The sequence below is a fragment of the Erithacus rubecula genome (genome assembly GCF_903797595.1).
Source record: "Erithacus rubecula genome assembly, contig: scaffold_141_arrow_ctg1, whole genome shotgun sequence".
Taxonomy (NCBI): Eukaryota; Metazoa; Chordata; class Aves; order Passeriformes; family Muscicapidae; genus Erithacus; species Erithacus rubecula.
The window spans coordinates 778063-802060 of record NW_027635538.1 but is presented as its reverse complement, the minus strand read 5'-3'; the positions used below and the strand labels follow the sequence as shown (position 1 = coordinate 802060).

Below are 23998 nucleotides of genomic sequence, written 5' to 3'. Positions count from 1 at the left end.
GTCCTCGAATGTCCACATCCCAAATCCCTGTTCTTCAATTTCCATGTTCCAAATTCATGTCTTGGAATGTCCATGCCCCAAATCTTGTCCTCCAATGTCCACATCCCAAATCCATGTTCTTCAATGTCCATGTCCCAGATCCGAGTTCTTCAATGTCCACATCCCAAATCTGTGTCCTTGAAGGCCAAGTCCCAAATCCATGTCCTGGAATGTTCATATCCCAAGTCCATGTTCTTCAACGTCCATGTCCCAAATCCATGCCCTGGAATGTCCATGTCCTAAATTTGTGTCCTCAAATGTGTCCCAAATCTTGTTCTTCAATGTCCACATCCCAAATCCATGTTCTTCAATATCCATGCCTCAAATCCATGCCCTGGGATGTCCATGTCCCAGTTTTGTGTCTCTCCATGTCCCAAATCCATGTCCTTCAATATCTGTATCCCAAATCCGTGTCCTGGAATGTCCATGTCCCAAAGCTGTCCTGGAATGTCCACATCCCAAATCTGTGTCCTGGAATGGGTTCCAACAAAGGTGGGACCAGAGGATGTTCCTGAGGTTTTCCTGCTCTTGGAGCTTGTCCAGCCTGAAAAAACTTGGCCTTTCTCACCCTCCAGCCCCTCAAGAGCAAAACTCACCCAACAGCATCTTCTGGAAGCTCTGCAGTGCTGGAACCATTCAGGGAGAATTTCAGAATTCTGACCCCAGGAGAGCTCTGCTCCTGACCTGGGGACAGAGAAACTCCAAACTGGGATGGCAGAACTGGGGCCAAGGGTGTGCAGAGTGACCAGGAGTGTGTGACACCACAGGGGGAGCTCAGGGTTTAAGGGTTTAGGATATTTAGGATATTCAGCAATAAATACAAAGCAAGGTGGAGGGTTTAGGGTGGAGGTTTTGTCCCTCTTCTTCACCTTCTTCTCCATGGGTTTGGGTGATTTTTTGTGATTGGATTGTGTGCCATGGGTGGTTGGTTGCTACATTAAAAGTAAAATTAATTTAGGTGTCATTTCTTAATTGGACAATTTATCCTTAAAATACCTTGTAGAGAGAGATGGGGCTCCATTTTCAGTTGGGGCTCCATTTTCAGTTGGGGCTCCATTTTCAGTTTGTTAGCTTGAAGTGCTGCAGAACTCACAATTTGTAACATAGATAAGAACCAATGAACCACATAAGAACCAAAACCATTGATAAGAACCAAATAAACCAAATCTGAGTCCCAAGCAGAAATTCCCTCTCACACATTTAATCCCAACTGTGGAAAAAGAAGATAAAACCTCAACACTCCAGCTCCCACCAGAGCTGCTCCTGAGCCTTCCAGACACATCAGCCTCACCTGCAGAGGCAGAATCCCAACCCTGGCTGATTTCCATCAGAATCCCAAAAAAAAAAAGCAGGAAAAAGGAGCCAAAAGCATCTCCCAAGGCCACAGACTGCGAGCCCAGGAAATGTGGAAGGCATTAAGGGCTCACTTTCCCTGGGCAGAGAGGGAACATGGACCTACAACCAACAGCCTGGAGGCATTTCAGCAGCTCCAGCTCCACAGGAGCTTCTCTTGATGATGATTCTTTCAGCCCATGGGGAACCAGCGGGGCCAGGAAGCCGTAAATTCAGCTTAAAAGGGAGAAAAGCAAATAAATGCTCCAAGAGGGGGGGAAAATGGGAATTACTGGAGGCTTCCAAAGGCTTGTTTGTTTGTGATAAAGCTCAGCTGTACACAAGCTGTCCCGGGCTGGTGACATTTCCCTGCAGTGGCACCACGAGCAAGGGGGTCTGTCAGCATTTGATCAGCAGCAACTGCTCCCAGGGCTTGATGAGGCACAAAAAGCTCCTTTTTCCTCGGGAGGGGAAGGCTCTGAGTCACAGCAAATTATTGGGATTTGAAAAACCACATCACACAAAGAGGGGTTTGGGGTTGGGGAGAGGACGTGGCACCCAAAATCTGCAGTTCTCAGAGGGGAAATGGCTCCCCCAAAAAACTTTTCAGGAACAAAGTGGGGAGTGCCAGCGTGGATATTAAGGTTCCATAGGGCAGGAATTGATAAAATGAGGGAAATAATCCAATTAGCCAACAGCAAACTCCTCCTGTGTCCATATTTCTATATAAAATAAAAGCAGAAAATTAAACCCTAAGGACTCCAAGGTGGGCAGAGCTTTGCAGAGGAAATCCCTGGAGAGGAGGAAGATGGGATTAGGGAATAAAGGCAGAGGCTGCCTGCAGTGCTGTCCAGTCCTTGGCCACAACCCCACAGGAAATTCAGGACTCAGCCCCCAGGGCTGGGGACACCCGGGAGAACTCCTGGATTTCTGAGGTTTCCAAAAAACAGGGGAGAGGCAGAGCCAGGGCTGGGCCACGTGCACCCCCATAAATCCCATCATCCCTCCCTGGGGGATGGAATTTTATTGTCCCAGCCTCCCAGGAGGGGATAAAGCCACATTCCAGGACAGTGATCTCACACAGAGCTCAGGGCAGGGACAGGAGGCTCCCAAAACCTTCACCAGGGTCACCCCAAAACTTCCCACCCCGAGCCCTTCACCCCTGGTGGGGCTGGGATGGAATTCCCAAATTTGCTGTAGCTGCCCCTGATCCCTGGGAATGTCCAAGGCCAGGCTGGATCCACCTGGGATGGTGGGAGGTGGGAATGGGATGGGATTTAGGATCCTTCCAAACCAAGCAAAAGTTGTTGGGTGGGTAGGTGGATAATAATAATAATGATATTACATATTACAGAAATTAATATATATGTAATATAATACCATAAAATAAAAAATAAATAGTTCTAGTGGTAAAATAAGCCATCCCAGGATTCTGGAGCCATGGGCTCCTTGGGATGTGGTGATTTCACAGAGCCATGGAATGGTTTGGGTGGAAGGGACCTTAAATTCCACCCAGAGCCACCCCATCCATGGCAGGGACAATTCCCAGTATCCCAGGGGGATCCAGCCTGGCCTTGGACACTCCAGGGATCCAGGGGCAGCCACAGCAAATCTGGGAATTCCAGCCCAGGCAGGAATTCCTTCCCAAGATCCCAGCCCAATCTCCCCTTTCCCAGTGGAGCCATTCCCTGTGTCCTTGTCCCCAATTCCAGCTCTCCTGGAGCCCCTGCAGGGACTCTGAGCATCCCCTGGAATTTTCCCTTCTCCCAGCCTGGCTCCAGAATCCTGGCAGCATTTCCATGACCTCCCCCAGACTCATTCCAACAGTTCCAGTTCATATTTTTCACCCCAGGCTCCAAACAGACCCCAGGCTGCTCCAACCTTCCAGGTCTCCCAGCTCCTGAAGCCCAAGCAGCAGCTCCTCTCCCTGTCCAGTTTTCCAGCCAATTCTCCACATGTGCATCATCCCTGGCCCCACAGGAGCTCCCACCCCAAAAAAGATCTGCAGTAGCTGCAAACCCCAAACCCTCCCAGCTGCAGCTGCTGGAAATGCTCCTCCACAACCCCTGCAACAGGACATGTAAAAAACTCCCTTTTATGAGGCCAGTGCCCCTCTGTGAAACAGCCAAGCTGGGCACAGGTGGCTGATAAAAGTGAACTTTAACAGCCACACTTGCAAAAGAAATTTATAAGAGTTGAGCAAAGCTGGCAGCCCTTTAATTGCATGTCAAATATTGGGCTGGGAGAATTAAACCAGATCCCTGCAGGCTGTGCCAAGTGCTTCCAGATATTCCATGTCGGGAGTGGCTCCATGGTTAACAAGGGGTTAAAACTCAGCCTCTGAGGCCAGGCAAGTTTGAAGGCAATGCCACCAAGCCTGAAGGAAAGCAGAGAAGGTTCCTGCCAGCTTTGTTCCAAATAAAAGGTGATTAAAAACAGCCCCAGCCTCTGTTAACAGAGCAGGAGACGTTCACAAAGCAGCTGAACTTGTAAATAAATGGAATTAATACCCAGCAAATGCTTTTGATCCACAGGACATGAAATTCCCTTTCCCTGCAGATCTGCTCATTAATGGTTCCACTTGTGTCACCCAGCAGAGAAAGGAAAACCCTGCAGGTCACAAAGAATCCCCAGTGTTCCCAGTGCCAGGGGATTTCTGCCCACAAAGAATCTTCAGTTCTTCCAGTGGATTCCTGGTCACAGAGATATTTCCAGTTTTTCCAGTTCCAGTGGATTTCTGGTCACAAAGAGATCTCCAGTTCTTCCAGTGGATCTGTCACAAAGATATTTCCAGTTCTCCTGTGCCAGTGGATTTCTGGTCACAAAGAAATTTCCAATTTTTCCAGTTCTTCCAGTGGATTCCTGGTCACAATGAAATTTCCAATTTTTCCAGTTCTTCCAGTGGATTCCTGGTCACAAAGAAATTTCCAATTTTTCCAGTTCTTCCAATGGATCTCTGGTCACAGAGAACTCCAGTTGTCTCATGCCAGTGGATTTCTGCTCACAAAGAGATCTCCAGTTCTTCCAGTGTATTTCTGGTCACAAAGGTATTTCCAGTTTTTCCAGTACCAGTGGATTTCTGGTCACAAAAAAATCTCCAGTTCTTCCAGTAGATTTCTAGTCATAAAGAGATTTCCAATTTTTCCAGTGCCAGTGGATCTCTAGTTACAAAGAGATCTCCAGTTATTTTGTGCCAGTGGATTTCTGGTCACAAAGAAATTTCTAATTTTTCCAGTGCCAGTGGATTTCTGGTCACAAAGAATCTCCAGTTTCTCCAGTTCTTCTGGTGGATTTCTTGTCAAAAAGAGATCTCCAGGTTCTCCAGTGTATCTCTGACCAAAAAAAGATCTCCAATTTTTTCAGTGGATTTCTGGTCACAAAGAGATCTCCAGTTCTCTTATGCCAGTAGATTTCTGGTCACAAAGAAATTTCCAATTTTTCCAGTGTCAGTGCATTTCTGGTCACAGAGATCTCCAGTTCTCCCAGTGGGTTTCTGGAAATCCCAGCAGCAGCAGGAAGAGGACACTGAGGGAATTCTCCACTCAGAGGCAGCTGAGGCCCTGGAATGAATTCCCCCAAAATCTGTGGCTGCTCCATCCCTGGAGGTGTCCCTGCCCATGGAATGGGATGGTCTTGAAGGCTCTTTCCAACCCACAGCATCCAGAATTCTGGGATTCCTCTCAGCAAACCCTCACAGAAATTAATTAAATACTAATTAAATATTAAACACTGAAATTTGAAATATTTCATTGAGATATGAAGTATTAAAAAAATATATATATCCCAAAGTACCAATAAATTCAGTCAGCACTGGGTGCAGAGAGAAGAACTCATCCATTCTGGGAGGGATTTCCACTCACAAGCCAAGGAACCAAACCACAGAGGTGGAAAATTCATCCCAGGCTGTCCCACTTCTCCATCAGCAACTCCTAGTGGGGATGAAGGCAGGGATGGATTTTCCAAGTTTTAGCAAAATGTGGATGGAAAGGAAAGATGGAAGCTGCAAAGAGGCAAAGCAGAATAAAAGGAGAGGAAAAAAAATAATCTGGATTATGTTGGGAAAAGTGGAAGAGAGGAGAGAGGAAGGATCCAGGAGATGTGAAACTTCATGGACACATCAGCCAGTGGAGAAAGGGATGTTTGTCCAGAGGGCAAATTAACAGGAGGGAGAAATTATCAGAGCAATAAATATCATGGAATCATGGAATGGGTTGGGTGGGAAAGGATCTTCAAAATGATCCAGAGTCACCCCATCCATGGCAGGGACACCTCAACTGTCCCAGGGGATCCAGCCTGGCCTGGGACACTGCCAGGGATCCACAGCAAATCTGGGAATCCCAGCCCAGGCAGGAATTCCTTCCCAAGATCCCAGCCCAATCTCCCCTTTCCCAGTGGAGCCATTCCCTGTGTCCTTGTCCCCAATTCCAGCTCTCCTGGAGCCCCTGCAGGGACTCTGAGCATCCCCTGGAATTTTCCCTTCTCCAGGGAACATTCCCAGCTCTCCCAGTCTGGCTCCAGAATCCTGGAATGGTTTGTGTTGGGAGGGATCTTAAATCCCATTCCCACCCCATCCATGCAGGGACACCTCAACTGTCCCAGGGGATCCAGCCTGGCCTGGGACACTCCAGGGATCCACAGCAAATCTGGGAATCCCAGCCCAGGCAGGAATTCCATCCCAAATCCTCATGGAAGGTTCCATTCCTGTTCCACAGCCCAGCTCAGACACCCCCAAAGCAGCTCAGGGGTGAAATCTGCTCCTTCCTTTGCTCAGAGCAGGATTTCCCAAACCTCTGGAGATGTTCTCCTGAAGGAGGAGGCCACACCCAGAGCTCAGGATCCCCAGGACAAGGTGACAATCCCCAAACACTCAGCACTGCTCTGGGAAGTGTTTGCACCCTGACACCCAGTGCCAAGAGGGAACAGCTTCCCAAGGGATTCCCACTGAAAACATGGAAAAAAAACCCCAGTTCTGGAGCAGAGGATGCTCCAAGAGAAAAGCTCTGCTTGTTTTTAACAAAGGGAGAGCTGGGCAGGGGGATGGGGAGCAGTGGGGAACGGCTGGAAATGGAATTTTACCTGCACAGGGAAGCTCAAATCCCTCCTGGATTCCTCCAGGCACATCCTGCTCCCTCTTGCCCCCACACAGGAGCAGCTCCAGGTGAGGCTCTGGAGTCCTTGGCACAGGAATGGGATCTCAGGGCCCTTCCCACCCAAACCCACAGCTGGGGGACACCAGGAATGCTCCCAAAACCTCCTGAGATTTCCCCACATCTCCAGAGTCCCAGGGCAGGAGCAGTGCCCAGCTGGAGAGATCAAACCCCTCCAGTGTCACCAAAACCACCCCTGGAATTTTTAAGAGGAAAACAAACAACCAAAAAAAGTCCATTTGAAAGGTTTCTGAGCAGCCACATCACAATGGGCTGTGGAATTTATCATCCTGATAAATCCAGCAGCATCCTGATCCCATTCCCAGGGATTTCTGAAGTGATTCCATCCCTCAGCTCCTCCACACCAAAACCAGGCACAAATTGAGTTTATTGTGGGGTCACAACAGCCCCAGAGCCCCTGATGCTCCTGGGAGCAACTTCCCAGCCCCAAAATACAAACCAGGAGAAATCACAGTGCCCAACTCAAAAATCCCAGCCCAGGATAAAGGACAGGAGGTTCACAGCTCCTCTTCCCCAGCTAAAATCCCAAAAACACAACAGCAATTCCTGATGGCTCAAAAGAAGGAGCATGGCTCCACCTGGCATTAATTATTAATCATTAATTATTATTAATTCTGTCACAGGGGTTGGCAGATGCCCAAGGCCAGGCTGGATTTGGTTTGGAGCTCCCTGGGATGTTGAATTTCTCTCTGCTCACAGCACAAGGATGGAGCTGGATGATCTTTAAGGATCCAACCCAAACCATTCCATGATTGGAAAATAAAGGATTTATTTAGAACATCTCTGGATTTTAAGACTTTTTAAAGGTCTAAAAGGCAACCATGGGAAAAGCTGGAGTTAAACTCTGGATTTTCTGGTGCAGCCTTGCCCAGGGAATGTGGATCCACTGCTGGGATCCCTCAGCCCTTCCTCACCCAGATGCTGAAATAAGAAAGGTCATGATTGAGCAGTTTCATTTCTGATGTCACAAAAGGGATTGAGAGGGATGCCCATTTATTCATGACCTTCCTATGGAGTATAAATTTCCAGGCAGATTTAAAGGCACAGAATTCCAGTTAAATAAACTGTGAAACTTCCCAGAAGGCCAGGAAATGGGGAATAAAAAGCTCCTTTATGCCAATAAGCACATTTGCATTGAGTTCTATGGTGTGGGAGGGAGCAGAACCTGCTCTGATCTGCACAGAGCCCAGATGTGTCCTGCACCTCCAGATGTTCCTGGTGCCTCTGGCTGCTTTTCCCACCCATGAACATTTAACCTCGAGCTCCTGGCCTGGTATCTCACCCCAAAAACCCTTCCCAGGTCTCAGATCATTCCCATCTCCTCCTGTTCTTTTTCCTGTAGTTTATCCCATCCCATTATCCCATCCCTGGTACCATTTGGGGTGTCCAAAGTATGGGCAGGGGGTGACAGACCTCACTAAATGTCACCTCTGGGATTTGTCACACCTCATGCCCAGAGCCCAGGGAGTGAAGAAAACCCAAATTTCACAGGTTGGACTCAGAATTTTCAGGTCCTGGAGAGTGATGGGAGTGGAGGCTCCAGCTCAGGGCAGAGACCTGGGGAGGTTAAAAATCTTCCAGATCAAACACCAGTGGCAAGAGATGGATCCCCTGCCCAACACTCTGAAAATAACACATTTTGGGGCCAAGGCTTAATGAAAAAATAGCAGGGGCTTCCAGCGGCCGTTGAGGTTTTCATCCAGCACAAAACACAGAAATCTCCTCCTGGTTTTTGACTCCAGGAGGTGAAACAGAGGATGCTGAGGGCAGAATTCCTGCTCTTCAGGGGGAAGGGGATGGGTGTGAACAGCTCCTAAATCCTGAGAGCAGCTAAACCAAGGCACTGCAGTGACACTGATCATCATTTCTCCATCCCAAAATCCTGCAAGCCCAGGTCCCTCCTCATCTCTGCAGCCCCAAGGATGCATTTCCTCTCCTAAGACTTTAATACCCCAAGCAGACGAGCAGCAGGAGCCAAGATTAAGAAGGTCTCCTTCCTAAATTCGACTGGAAAATCCAATTCCTGCTCCCCAGAGCTGCCCAGGAGCAGAAACCCCCATCCCATTATCCCCACCCCACGTGGAAATCCTCCCAGCCAGCACAGTGACCTTTCCTGCTGCATCCCAGCCTGGAAAAATCCCAGTTTTTAATAACCAGCCTTCTTTTGACTTGTTAAGGCAAACCCCCAGATGGGAGCTGGAAGCAGCAGGAAGTTCAGCTCTGGAAGTGCCAGGACAGGATAAACCCCAGTCCTGGCACAGGGACAAACCCCAGCCAGGGCTCTGTGACCTCTGGAATGGTGACACCCAGCACAGGGACATTCCCTGTCCAGGATCCAGCTGAGCCCAAACCATCCCAGAGCTCAGAAAAGTCAGGGATGAGGAGGAGGATAATTGGGAACACGACCCAAAGTGTGTTTTTGGAACGCTGCTCCAGGCCATCCAAAGGCCACCAGGCAGTGTCTGGAGCCTGGGACGTGTCCCTGTGTCCCCTGCAGAGCTGGGAAGAGCTCCTGTGGCTCTGGAAATAGGGAAATGTGGTTGTGTTTAAGCAGAGCCCAGGGAGGGCCAGGATTTCCCAACAATGCTGGAATCACCTCGTGCCACGTACCAGAGATCCCAGCCCTGCCAGGGAACTGCTCCAAGTGGCTGGTGCTGCACAGGCTGGCACAGCCACCCCAGGGGACAGCTGGGGCTGCTGGGCTGGGATGGATCCCTGAACACAGGGGGAGGTGTTCCTGCTGGGAATGGGGATGGGAGCAGAGCAGCTCCTGGCACGGGGTTTGTCTGGGAAAGCTTCACACCCTGAGGGCTCTGCTGCCCTTCCCAGCCCTCAAACCCATCCCCTTCCCAATTCCCACTGGATCAGCTGGTCCCAGTTCATCCTGGATCAACCTGCCCCAAATTCCTACAGGACTAACCTGTCCCAAATTCTGCAGGATCAACCTGTCCCAATTCCTATGGGATCAACCTGCCCCAAATCCCTGCTGGATCAACCTGTCCCAATTCCCACTGGATCAACCTGTCCAAATTCCCATTTGATCAACCTGTCCAAATTCCCATTTGATCAATCTGTCCCAATTCCCATTGGGATCAACCTGTCCCAAATTCCTGCTGGATCAACCTGTCCCAATTCCTACAGGATCAGCCTTTTCCAACTGCCCCTGGGCCAACCTGTCCAAATTTCCATTGGATCAACTTGTCCCAATTCATTCTGGATCAAACTGCCCCAATTCCCATTGGGATCAGCCTGTCCAAATTCCCATTGGGATCAGCCTGTCCAAATTCCCATTGGATCATCCTGCCCCAAATTCATCCTGCATCATCCTGCCCCAAATTAATCCTGGATCAACCTGTCCCAAATTCATCCTGGATCATCCTGCCCCAAATTCATCCTGTATCATCCTGCCCCAAATTCATCCTGGATCAACCTGTCCCAAATTCATCCTGGATCATCCTGCCCCAAATTCATCCTGGATCAACCTGCCCCAAATTAATCCTGGATCAACCTGCCCCAAATTCATCCTGGATCATCCTGCCCCAAATTCATCCTGTATCATCCTGTCCCAAATTCCCCCAGGATGCTCCTGTCCCACCCCAGCTCCCCACCCAGCCCAGCCCATCCCTGCCACTGATCCCAGTGATTCCCATACACAGCCCAGCCTTTCCTGCCCCTCTGGAGGGGCAGCTCTGCCATTTCTGGCTGTGCCCAGCCTGGATCCATGGCTGCCTTTGGGCTGCCTTGGTTTTGGCCCCTGACTCTCAGCAGCTCCATCCCCAGTGGCTCCTCCACATGCCCAGCACATTCCAGCCTGGAAAGGGATAATAAAGGCCAGCCCGGATATCAGCACGTGTTAATGGGATGTAATTCAGGCCTGGAGCTCAGAGCCCTGTAAAAAAAGCCTCACCAAAACCCAAACACACACAGGCAGGTTCACAGGGCCAAAGTCCAAGTGGAGTTCAAGTGTGTGCAGCTCCTTTCATCCGCTCCAGGCCCCGGAATTAACAGGGAGATCTGGAATTCCCCCGGAATTTGGGTAATAAAGCTCAGATTGGGATCTAACCCAGCAGGGAAGGAGGGCAGGGATGGGGATGGGGAGCACTGAGGATTCTCTGTGAGCGAGCCCATCCCAGGAGGAGCTGGCCAGATCCTCCTGATTATCACAAAATGAAATGTTCAGCCCTTGTCAGCGGCAGCCTCGTGTTTGTAATGTTACAAAAACCCCATTTCCTCTCCCCACTGCAGCCAGGCCTCCTCTGTTCCCCCTGGTGAAATCAAACAATTTGAAAGGAATTTATATGATCCTAATTTAAACCCAATGTGGGGAGCTGCCAATCCCTGACTCGCTGGGATTCCTGCCAGATCTGATCCACATCCCGGACAGGGAGAGCACCCAGAACTCCCAGACACCTTACTGGGAATACTGGGAGGGACACCCTGCCCAGAGGGACCCCCCAAGCTCCAGCTGCTCCCCCTGCTCCAATTCCAGCATCGCCCCAAATCGGCTTTTCCAGGGAAAGTGGCACATGGAGCTCCCTCCCCAATAGCTGCTCACAAAAACCCTCCTGAAATCTGCACATCAATCCCAGAAATCCGCAGAACGTTGGGAATTGGAGGAGTTGGAAGATGCCAAATTTGCTCCAACTCCAACCTCCAAAACACCCAGGAACAACCAGGGAAGGAACAACCATTCCTTCCAAACTCCATCACTGTTTTAGCTTGCAAAAGCAGAATTCCATGGAATGAAGGAACCTCCACCTCCTCCCAAAACTCCCAGGAATAGCCAGAAAAGAAACATCCATTCCTCAGTAACAGAACCCCAAACTCCATCGGTGTTTCAGCTCAGAAATGCAGAATTCCATGGAATGAATGATCCAACTGCTCCCAAAACTCCCAAGAACAACCAGGGAAGGAACAACCATTCCTTCCAAACTCCATCCGTGTTTTGGCTCGGAAATGCAGAATTCCATGGAATGAACAATCCAACTCCTTCCAAACTCTCCATTGCTCACCCATTAACAGAACCCCAAACTCCATCAGTGTTTTAGCTCAGAAAAGCAGAATTCCATGGAATGAACAATCCAACTCCTGCCAGAACTCTCCATTGCTCACCCATTAACAGAACCCCAAACTTCACCAGTGTTTTAGCTCAGAACAGCAGAGCTCCAGGGCCAGCCCAGGTGTGCCTGCCCAGGTGTGTCTGCCCAGGTGTGCCATCCCATGTGTACCTGCCCAGGTGTGCCTGCCCAGGTGTCCCTGTCCAGGTGTCCCTCCCCAGGTGTCCCTGCCCAGGTGCCCCTCCCCAGGTGTCCCTCCCCAGGTGCCCCTCCCCAGGTGCCCCTCCCCAGGTGTCCCTCCCCAGGTGCCCCTCCCCAGGTGTCCCTCCCCAGGTGCCCCTCCCCAGGTGCCCCTCCCCAGGTGTCCCTCCCCAGGTGCCCCTCCCCAGGTGTCCCTCCCCTGGTGTCCCTCCCCAGGTGTCCCCGCCCAGGTGTCCCTGTCCAGGTGTCCCTCCCCAGGTGTCCCTCCCCAGGTGCCCCTCCCCAGGTGTCCCTCCCCAGGTGCCCCTCCCCAGGTGTGTCTGCCCAGGTGTCCCTCCCCAGGTGCCCCTCCCCAGGTGCCCCTCCCAGGTGCCCCTCCCCAGGTGTCCTCCCCAGGTGCCCCTCCCAGGTGTCCCTCCCCAGGTGCCCCTCCCCAGGTGAGCCAGCCCAGGTGCCCCTCTCCCCAGGTGTCCCTGCCCAGGTGTCCCTGCCCAGGTGTCCCTGCCCAGGTGCCCCTCCCCAGGTGCCCCTCCCCAGGTGTCCCTCCCCAGGTGCCCCTGCCCAGGTGTCCCTCCCCAGGTGCCCCTCCCCAGGTGTCCCTCCCCAGGTGCCCCTGCCCAGGTGCCCCTCCCCAGGTGTCCCTGCCCAGGTGTCCCTCCCCAGGTGCCCCTCCCCAGGTGTCCCTGCCCAGGTGTCCCTGCCCAGGTGTCCCTCCCCAGGTGTCCCTGCCCAGGTGCCCCACCTGCCGCACGGCAGTCTGCCCGATGCGCTCCGAGTGCTTGCGGATGCTCTCCAGGAAATCCTTGAGGTCGGACATGGAGAGCTCCTGGATCTCGCGCCGCAGCCGCGGGATGTTCTCCACCATGGCCTGGCAGAAGCGGTAGTGGCTCACCTGGGGCAGGAATGTTTGCTCCAGGTGCTCCAGGGTCTTCAGGGCTGGGTAGTGCCTGAAGGAGAGGGGGGGGGAAATAAAAAAAAAAAAATCACAAAAATTTGGGGTTGGACAAGACCTTCAAATCGTGGAGTTCAATCCAGTCTGTAAATCAAATCTGAATTTTTCAGAGAGAAATTAAGACTGTGGGGACTGAATGAACTTGGTGTAGCAATACTAAACAAACTTAGGTCACAGTGGAAATGCCTGAACAAATCCAGGCCTTGCTCTGCATTGTGTCCACCAGCCAAATGATATTTAGCTGCTTTTCTCCATGTTTCACTGCCTAGTTGGAGTCAGTGAGTCAGGAGTATCTCTAAATTCTTCAGAGAGAAATCAGAGTGCAGGGATTGAATTCAAGCCTTTGGATGGATTGAAGTCTATTAAGCCACTCACACTTAAAGTAGATATTTAAGTAAGTTAGTAAGATTTAGGGTGAGTTTTAATGCTTTTAGTAAGTAAAAAGTTTAGATTCCAGAGTAGCAGTGAGTGTTCTGGTGAAGGCTGAAACACACTGATATCTGCAGTGGAGGCTCCAGGCCCACAGCTGTAGACAGGATTTAGACATAATAGAGTTATGGTAAGAATATTGCTGACATTTCTTAGATAGAACACAACAGAGTGTATGTGCAGTGTTACACATAACCTGCTGTGCTAAGAAACTGGGATTCTAGTAGGTTAAGGAGTGGTGGTCTGAGTTTGTGTCTTAGCTTGTTGGAAAAATCCTGTCTAACAGTGTGGATTGGGAGAGTTGGTGCTTTTGGCCATTCTGCTTTTAGCATTCCAGGATCTGATCCCTTTTTCTGCTCCTAAATTCCATAAAAAAACCCACTTCCCACCCAAAGAATTTTTTATTTAAGTCTGGATGCAAATCCCAGATCCGACAGATCCATTTTCCACCACAGCCATTGTACCCACAACCTTCTCCACGTTGGAACAACTCCCATCCCCATCCTAAAATGGATGGATCCATTTGATCCTAAAATCAATTATTTCATACATTTAAAAAAGCAGGAATCCCAGGGATAAAGAATTCCTCATTATTTTTGGTCACACCCAATCCAATTTGATCCTCCTTTGCTGCATAAAAGCAAATTTCAGATGTCAAACGGGAAATTGAGCTGGGAAATTCATTTTTCTCAAATGCCCTCCCATCTTTTCCCTTTGGAAAGTGGGAATCCACAGGATTTGCCATTCCCTGGGATATGGAACCACCCAAGAGTCAAGATCATTCTCCTGTTCTGAGCACAACTCTGGTCAAAAGGAAAAAATAATTAAAAAGGAACCACTCAGGAAGCATTAAGACCATTTAATAACATAATAAAATCATATGTAAAGAATATTAATATATTTTAGATACATATTTAGTATTTGGTTCTATTCTTATATATTTAAAAATAAATAATTATTTCTTTATATGTTAAAAGGAACGACCCAGGAAACATTAACAGGGTTTAATAAGATAAAAAAATAATATGTAATTAATATTCATATACTTAATATGCATATATTATTTATTCACTGATTGATTGTATTATTATATATAAAAAAAATATTTATTTATGTGTTAATATATGTTTATATGTTAAAAGGAGCCACCCAGGAAGAATTAAGAGGGTTTAAAAACATTACAAATTAATATATAATTAATATTTATATATTTTATATCTATTATTTATTGATTATTATTAAATAATTTTAAGTATATCTTTGTTGTATTATTGTAGATTTAAAGTTAAATAATTATTTCTTTACAAATGATAAGTATTATAAACAATATACAATAAATATTTATATATTTATTATATAATATTTGGATAATATTTGGTTGTATTATTATATATTTAAAATTCAAAATTTTTTCTTTACATATTAATAATCATTACAAACAATATAATAAATATTTATATATTTATATATAATCTATCATTTACTTAATATTTTGTTGTATTATTATATATTTTAAAGTATCTCTTTATATATTAATAATTACCATAAATAACAATATTTATTATACACTAAAATAAAAAGATTTATGATCAACAAATCTCATGTCAATCACTTTGAGGGGGAATTAAGGGAATTTTATCTGACACATCCATGGAAAATCCTGAGTAATTCCAGCTGGAATTTTGGGGGATAAATTGTCTTTGGTCCTAAAAAACAAATGAACATCACTGAAAAACCCTGACATTTATACTCCCACAGAAAAGCAGCCAAAACCCAGGAAATTACACCTGGAAATGCTGGTTTTGAACTGCTGAGATTCTCATTAAATGACCCAGCACCAAACACTCCTTGGCCTCCCCACAAAACCCCAGCTCAGGCCAAATTTACCTCTTGGATTTCATCTGCTCCCGCAGCTTGCTGTACATCTCCAGCACTGGGAAAAGACAAAACAGCAGCTCTGAGACAGGAGCACCCGGCTGGGAACCCAAACAGCTCCCAAAAGGAGGCAAAAAATGGGGAATGTTGTGGCTGCTCACCAGGGAGGCACAGGGTGAGCTTGTCCACCGTGGCTGAGATGTTCCTCTGCTGCAGCCGGCACTGCCGCAGCTCCTCCATGGCCAGGAGCAGCTGGGGAAGGGAAAAACTCCTTCAGGATCAGCAACAGCCCCAGTGCCCCCCTGGCTGGGGCTGCAGGGCAGGGTGTGCCAGCAATGTGTGTTCTGTCCCATCTGGGTGTGGCAGTGCCCCTGATCTCCTGGCACACATTCTCTGCTCATGGGCATCTTTAAACCAGCTGGGCAATCATCTTTATCTTCCACAGCCCATCCTCCCTCCAGCAGATATCTCCTGTTACTGGCTCAGGTGTTAAAAACCAGCTGGGGCAGTCATCTTTACCTTTCCATGACCCACCCTTCACCCAGCAGGTATCACCTGTTAATGGGCCATTGTTAAAAACTGGGTGTGGCAGTGACTCTTATCCCTGTGGGGATATCTCCTGTTAATGGGCCATTGTTAAAAACCAGCTGGGCAATCATCTTTATCTTCCACAGCCCATCCTCCCTCCAGCAGATATCTCCTGTTCATGGCCACTGAGTCCCAGGGCATGGCTGATAAAATTCCATCATCCCACTGGGAGATGCTCCAGCCAGGGCAGGAGCCAAGCCTTTCCTACCCAGAGAAAAACTGACATTTGGAACACCAGAGCAGCCTTTCCACTGGATCCCAGAGGAAAGCCAGACCCTTGCACATCATCCCTGGAGCTTCAGAGGAAACTGCCCCTTCTCCAGGAGCACTGCTCCAGCTGAGCCACATCTGCCCCTGCAGGAGGATGCAGCACCATGGAATGGGACTGTGCCACCACCCTGACTGACTGACTGTGCCAGCTTGGATTCTGGCTCTGGCAGGGCTGGGAATTATTCAGTGTTCAGGCTCCAAGAAAAAATGTTGAGAATGTGCAAAAAGCAAAATCAAGGAGACAGGGACAGGTTGGAAAGGGAATGCTCACATCCCAAAACTAAAAGAGATTATTCAGGGCTCAGATTCCAGGAGAAAACCTGGGGATGAGGACAAGGGAAAAACAAGGATACAAGGAGGGAATTGTCACTTCCTAAAATCCAGGGATTTTTCAGGGCTGAGGCTCCAGGAGAAATCCTGGGTTGTGGAAAATGGCAAAAGAGGGATCCAAGGGCAGGGAATTGTCCCTCCCAGGACAGCCAGGCTGGAATTCCAGCTCTGCATCCATCACTCACCTCTTTCCCTTCGTTCTGCAGCTTCCGGTTGGTGTCGGTCACTTGGTTCTGTGGGAATATTGGGAAAAGCACATCCCATAAATCAGGACAGTGCTCTTCCCACCAAAATAAACTGGCCATAAACACCATCCCTCCCCACAGCTCCCATCCCATGGAAAAGTGTTTATGGCTGATTTAACAGCCACTGCCACCGGGGGACAAACCCAGGGATTTTCCTCTTTGCCACTGGAGAAAAGGGGAAGGAATTAACAGGAGTTCGTTCAGAGGCAGGGAAGCCTCAAAATGCTGGAGAGTTTTCATGGATCCAGTTTGGAAAAATGCAGTTTTCACCTCAGTGAGGAAGGAATTAATTCTCTTCCGCCATCACCAAATAAATTCCATTTAGGTTTTAGCTCTTTCATATCCCAGCAGGAAAGGATTCTTTACCAGGAGCTTTCCCTAGAAATGATTATTTATATTTACAGAAATCCTTATCAAACTTCCTTTAGGATCTTCATCTCCCTCTGGATGGATCCTGCCTGGTTTAAGATTATTTTTATATATCTGGGATAAAAAAATCTCCTTTTTTTCTTTTTTTTTTTCTGGATTATCCCACCAAGTTGGGGCTCAGAGCTGGAAAATTTCCCACTTGGTACACCTGGGGTGGGAAGAGCCCAGTAGAACCCAAAAGAGAAGAAAGGGGATTTTGGGGCTCATCAGGATGGAAAATCAGGAGTTCTCCCATTATTCAGCCAATGAATGGGAAGAGGAGTTTGGGAATTCTCCTGAATTTAGGGAGGGGAAGGTTGGAAACCCTGGAACACCTGGAAAAACCAACAGAAACCTCCAAGGCAACATTCCCAGCTCCACACCTCCAGCAATTCAGCCAATTCCAAGGAATTCCAACAGGACACCTCAGGGTTCTGAGATTCCCAGACCATAAAACCCCATTTTTCCTCCCAGAATCTCCTTCTGCAGCTCCTAGAGCTGGAAATGTTCAATTTTATGCAATTTCCCTGTGAAAGGTTTGGGGTCTCCCCACTGTGGGAGCTGCTGCTGCATTCCTGCTCCACCTTAGGAACAAAAATTTGTTCCCTGTTTTCCAGAGTTCTGCTCCTTCTGGAAGCAAAACCTTTCCCAGAGCTTGGAGAATACCAGGAGCTGGGACAGAGCCCTCAAAGGACTTCCAGGAGTGGGAGATCTCACAAATCCACCCTGGAGCTTTGCTTCCCTTGGTATAATTATGGAAAAGAGGAATTTTTAATGAATTTCATCCCAGGGAAGGAACAACAAGTGGGTTTCTTCCATTCTCCAGCAGGATGGGGATGGAGGAGCAGGAGGAGGAACAGGAGGAGCTGCAAGGGGGATTGGGAAGGTAAAATCCATCCTGGAGCAGAAATCCAGCAGGGAACAGCTGAGGGAGCTGGGAAGGGAATCCCTGAGGGAAATGGGAAGGGAATGGAGAATTCCTGAGGGAAATGGGAAGGGAATGGAGAATTCCTGAGGGAAATGGGAAGGGAATGGAGAATCCCTGAGGGAAATGGGAAGGGAATGGAGAATTCCTGAGGGAAATGGGAAGGGAATGGAGAATCCCTGAGGGAAATGGGAAGGGAATGGAGAATTCCTGAGGAGCTGGGAAGGGGCTCAGCTGGATCAAAGGAGGCTCAGGGACCTTGTGGCTCTGCACAGCTCCCTGCCAGGAGGGGACACTGGGGGGATTTGGGGACAGGAGGAGAGGGAATGAGGATGGAAATTGGGGAATTTCCCCATGGAAGGAGCTTCCCAGTGGAGCCTCCATCCCTGGAAGGGTTCAAGCCCTGTGGATGTGGTTCCCAAAACCATGTGAGGATGTGGCTCATTGGGAACACTCTGCTGGCTGAACTTAAAAATCTTCAACAACTTTTCCAACTTCACAACTCCAGGACCCCACAATCCCCATAGTTTTTGAGCTCACCAGGTCAGACTGAAGGGGAACTTGGGATTTATCCACATTATACAGATCCAGGATCCATTTCTTTTCCCTACTGGAAAAGATTCTGGGCAATCACAATTTTCCCCCTGGTCCAGCTCCCACCATCCAACTCCCTGCAATTCCCAGCCTTGTTGCTTTTTCAGCTTCAGGGTGGAAAAAAAAAAGAGAGTTTTCCACAATTTCCCCTCCAGCATCTGCATCCCATCTCTGCCCTGTGCAGTAGCTGCAGCCCTGCTGGCTGCCTGCCCTCCCCAAAACCTGCTCATTTCCTTTCTGATGTATGCAGCTTTTACTAGCAGGAGCCCAGCATCTCTCCCAAAGATTATTTGATTTGCTCAGATCCTGAAAATCCCACCAGGAAAAAAGGAATCTGTGTTGGGTAATTTAAAACCACTCCTAAAGAAGGCAGGGGCTGGAGGAGTTTGCTGTTAAAATTACACAGCAAGCCCAGCTCTGGGTTTTGGGGGGCAGGGGTCGTGTTTGGGATTGTTCCTGCAGGAAAACAGGGATGGTTATTCCCACAGACCCCCTGTAGCTAAGCCAGGCTTTGCAGAGCTGGGATTTGCTAAGCCAGAGGGGGACACAGGTGGCAGGGGAGGGATGAGGGAGCACTGCAGGGATTTGTGGGATGGCTGAGCTGTTCCTGCATCCACACCCCCAAAACAGGGAACTCAGAGTCCTGGGGATCATTGCAGAGGGAGCTGGGGAGGGAACAAACAAACAAAATAAACCAGGCTGCAAACCACAAAAAAAGACTCTTCTGAATTTATCATCTGGTTTTGCTGTTTAATATTGTTCATTTTTGTGCTAAAAAGTACTTGGCCTGTTGAATAAACAGGGGTTTTTTTTCCACTAGTCTCCAAAAAAATATTTCCCTGAATCAGTTAAAAAAAAACTACTTAAATTTATTTCCTTAAAAAAAAAAAAAGAAAGCATTCAAAAGTCCCTACATGGAGCAGGGCTGGGGATGGTTGGACTCCAACCTGAACAATTCTGGGATTCTGTGAAATTAAGGATTAATCTCTGATTTGTGATTGACAGGTCCAAAAGCTGCAGAATTAAAAAGGAGTTTGCAGCCACACGAGCCGAGATTCCTGGAGAAGGAGTGGAGGGAGAGGAAGGAGTGGAGGGAGAGGAAGAAGTGGAGGGAGAGGAAGGAGAGGAATGGGCTGAGTTGTGTTGGAAGGGAACTTAAATCCCATCCAGAGCCACCCCATCCATGGCAGGGACACTCCCACTGTCCAGGGGGATCCAGCCTGGCCTTGGGCACTGCCAGGGATTCAGGGGCAGCCACAGCAAATCTGGGAATCCCAGCCCAGGCAGGAATTCCTTCCCAAGACCCCATCACTCTGTCCATGGCATGAATGCAGCAGCAGCTTTTTGCAGGAAATCACAGAATCCCTAAATTGTCAAGCTTGGAAAAGATCATCCAGTCCAACCATCCCCAGCACTGTGTCCCCAAGTGTCACATCCACAGGGATTGGAAATCCCCCAGGGATGGGGACTCCAAACATCCCTGGGCAATCCAAATCCCTGACCTCCCTTTCCATGGGGAAATTCCCCAATTTCCACCCTGGGGTCATTCCCTCTGTCCTGTTCCTGTTCCCAGATCCCAAATCCCCCCAGTGTCCCCTCCTGGCAGAGCCACAAGGTCCCTGAGCCTCCTTTGCTCCAGCTGAGCCCCTTCCCATTTCCCCAGGAATTCTCCATTCCCTTCCCATTTCCCTCAGGAATTCTCCATTCCCTTCCCATTTCCCTCAGGGATTCTCCATTCCCTTCCCATTTTCCTCAGGAATTCTCCATTCCCTTCCCATTTTCCTCAGGAATTCTCCATTCCCTTCCCATTTTCCTCAGGAATTCTCCATTCCCCCCAGGGCTCTCAGAGCTGTCCCAGCAGTGCCAGCACAGGGGACAAGGACACTGCCCAGTGGCCTCTTGCCCACCCGTCCAGCTCAAGGAGATAAAAATTCCCAACTCAGCGTTCTCAGGGGGGAAAAACCAAAAATCAGGGCAGCAATTGAGGTCGTGCCAGGCTTTGGCTCAGCCAGGGCTGGGTGACACAGGAGCCACACAAGGTGACAAATGCACCTCCAGGCCAGCAGGGACATTGGTGCAGGAGCACAGGAGAGCAGCAGGGAGGGACTGGCTGTTCAAAGCTCAGCCTAAGTGGGAAAAGCCCGAGATCAAATGAGGGATGAATGGCTGGAACCAAACCCGCTCTCAGCACTCGATCCACAGATGATGCCCCGGGGCAAAACCTCACAAAGCTTTTCAGAAAAGACTTTTCTGGGGGTGTTTTGGTGTTTTTATGGATCGTGGAAATCAAGGGAGATCTCCTGAGGGGACAGGGAGGGACTTCACAGTGAGCCACCAACAAAGGGGCTGCTGGCAGAATGGGAAGCAGCTCCCAGCAAACAAACAATGTGCAATTCTTGGCTGGAAACAATGGCTTGAAAAAAATTTAAAATAAAATAAAATTAAAAAAAAAAAAAGGATTTATATCATAGTAATTCCAATGGATTCATCCTGCTCAATTCTCCACAGGAAAGTGTTCCTGAGAGGAAAATCCATTGGGGGTGTGTGAAGTAAGAATTCTGCTGGGAAATACCACAGGTAGCTGTGAATTAATTATTTAAGACATTAATTAATTAATTTAATTAATGAGGTAAAAGCAGCACTCAGCATCCCGACTCTGAGTTCTTCCTTTTTTTTTCCCCCCCAACAAAATTTGCTTTTTCTGACAGATTTGATGACTGAGCACTTCTCCTGAACACCAGGAAGGTTTTTCCCAATTTTTAGGAAGGTTCTTCTCACTCAGCCACAAAATCTCCCTGTGCTGTTCCTGGGGACAACCCACAGCTTTTTGGGACAATTCTGGGAGGGAATTTTTGGGATTTTTTTGGGATTTCCAACCCAGGTTCCTGCAGGAAGGGACCAGAGAGGTGCAGCATCCTCTCCCTGCCCTGCTTGGATTTGTGCAGGAAAACCAGGAAGGAAAACTCTGGAATATTTGGAATTTTTGTATTTTATCTGGAATTTTGGTATTTTATCTGGATTTTTTTTTGTATTTTATCTGATCTTTATTTTATTTTATCTAGAAATTTTTTTGTATTTTATCTGGATTTTTTTTCTGGATTTTTTTTTTTTTTATTTTATCTGATTTTTTTGTATTTTATCTGAATTTTTTTGGTTTTTACCTGAATGTTTTTGTATTTTATCTGGATTTTTGTATTTTATTTTATCTGGATTTCTTTTATTTTATCTGGAGATTTTTTATCTTATCTGGATTTTTTTGTTGTTGTTGCTTTTTTATCTGTTTTTTTTTTTTTATTTTATCTGGATTTTTTTTTGTATTTTATCTGGATTTTTTTTTTTGCATTTTATCTGATTTTTTTTGTATTTTATCTGATTTTTTTTTTGTTTTTTACCTGATTTTTTTTTTGTATTTTATCTGGATTTTTTTTTTCTTATTTTATCTGAATTTTTTTTTTGTATTTTATCTGGATTTTTTTGTATTTCAAGGCACAAGAACCAAGCTTGAACCCCAAACCCACCTGACCCCAAACACCTTCAACCTCCTGCTCCCTTTTCCTGAAGCATTTCCACTTCCCTCCCCTCCTCCACATTCTCATCCCACAAATTTTTCCACACATTTCCCAACCCTTTTCCAAGGTCTGGGTAAATCCCACCTTCCCCTCACCTTTCTGCACAGTTTGAAAGGCCACAAGATTTATTTTAGCACAAAAAATTGGGATAAGATCCATGAGGAAAAGCATTTTTCCTAATGAAAACAGGTTTGGGTTTCTTAATGCATCACACTGCTCCAGTTTGGTCCAATAATCAGAAAATGTTTGGTGACCATTGCTCCAGGATGATTTAATTTTATTTTTTTAAATAGTAAGAGGAAAAAAAGGAAAATAGAAAAACAATAGAAAGAAAGAGAAAACTAGGAAAAAATGGGGAAGAAAAAGGGGAAGAAAAGGGGGAAAAAATGGGGAAGAAAAGGGGAAGAAAGGGAGAAGAAAAGGGAAAGAAAAGGGGGGAAAAAGGGGAAAAAAAAGGGGGAGAAAAAAGGGGAAAAAAGGGGGAAAAAATGGGGAAGAAAAGGGGAAGAAAAGGGGAAGAAAAGGGGAAGAAAAGGGGAAGAAAAGGGGAAGAAAAGGGGGAAAATGGGGAAGAAAAGGGGGAAGAAAAGGGGAAGAAAAGGGGAAGAGAAGGGGGAAGAAAAGGGGAAGAAAAGGGGAAGAAAAGGGGAAGAAAAATGGGAAGAAAAGGGGAAGAAAAGGGGGAAAAATGGGGAAGAAAAGGGGGAAGAAAAGGGGAAGAAAAGGGGAAGAGAAGGGGGAAGAAAAAGGGGTGAAGAGAAGAGAAGAAGAAGAAAAAAAGAAAAGAAAAATAGAAAAACTAGAAAAATAGAACAGAAAAAATAGAAAAATAGGAAAAAGAAAAATAGAGGGGGAAAAGGAAAAATAGAGAAAAACAGAAAAAAAACCAGAGAAAAACAGAAAAAATAAAAATACAGAAAAATAGAAAAATAGAACAGAAAAAAATAGAATAATAGGAAAAAAAATAGAGGATAAAAGGAAAAACAGGGAAAAACAGAAAAAAACGCCAGAAAAAATAAAAATTAAAAATAATAGAAAAATAGGGAAATAGGGAAAAAATAGAGAAAATAATAGAGAATAATAGAGAAAAAGAGAAAAATAGAAATAGAAATGGAATTGAAGTAGAAATTTTAATTGAAATTTAAATTGAAATTTAAATCAAAGGAGAGGACACTGCTGTGGTTCCAGAGAACCCCTGAGGTGCAGCCATGTAAAATAAGAATTTTGTGTCACCTTGAGCTTCTGGGCCTCCCCCCGGACCTTGAGCAGCTCCGTGATGGAATCCACGAATCCCTGGTAGTGGAAGTTGCACATTTTCTCAATTTCCCGGTCGTGGTTTCGGATCCGAGCCTCCAACTTCTCCATGAAGCGCCCGTGCTCCTCCCCATCATAGACAGAGCTGCAGGGACAGGGGGACACGGGGGTCAGTGACCCCCAAAAGGGAGCCCAAAAACTCCTCAGACATACACAGGGATCAGCAACCCCAAAAGGGACCCCAAAAACTTATCTGGATACACACGGGGATCAGCGACCCCAAAAGGGACCCCAAAAACTTATCTGGACACACATGGGGGTCAGCGACCCCAAATGGAATCCCAAAAACTCCTCAGACACACATGGGGGTCAGCAATCCCAAAAGGGACCCCAAAAACTCCTCAGACACACATGGGGGTCAGCAACCCCAAAAGGGACCCCAAAAACTCCTCAGACATACACAGGGATCAGCAATCCCAAAAGGGACCCCAAAAACTCCTCAGACACACACGGGCATCAGCAACCCCAAAAGGGACCCCAAAAACTCCTCAGACACACACTGGGATCAGCAACCCCAAAAGGGAGCCCAAAAACTCCTCAGACATACACTGGGATCAACAATCCCAAATGGGACCCCAAAATGTGACCCCAAAAACTCCTCAGCACACACAGATCAGCATTCCCAGTTTTCCTATCAGGATCAACCAGGAATATCCAAAATCTGACCCCAAAATCTCCTCAGGACACACAGCTCAGCATTGC

At 47.5% G+C, this 23998-nt stretch overlaps 1 protein-coding gene across 3 annotated transcripts in view; it reads right to left on the bottom strand.

The window, feature by feature from the left end:
- The window catches only part of EXOC6B (exocyst complex component 6B), a 171631-nt gene that overhangs the window by 136697 nt on the left and 10936 nt on the right, over positions 1-23998 (bottom strand). For 2 of the 3 annotated variants that reach the window (XM_079333105.1, XM_079333106.1), the window contains exons 2-6: positions 23216-23381; positions 16427-16474; positions 15215-15305; positions 15066-15111; positions 12540-12744 (exon numbers count right to left, since the gene is read on the bottom strand). In XM_079333105.1, coding sequence (XP_079189231.1) covers positions 12540-12744; positions 15066-15111; positions 15215-15305; positions 16427-16474; positions 23216-23381 — 556 coding nt within the window. Of the gene's footprint in view, positions 1-12539; positions 12745-15065; positions 15112-15214; positions 15306-16426; positions 16477-23215; positions 23382-23998 lie in introns of all 3 variants that reach the window. The other variant, XM_079333107.1, reaches the window with a different exon arrangement.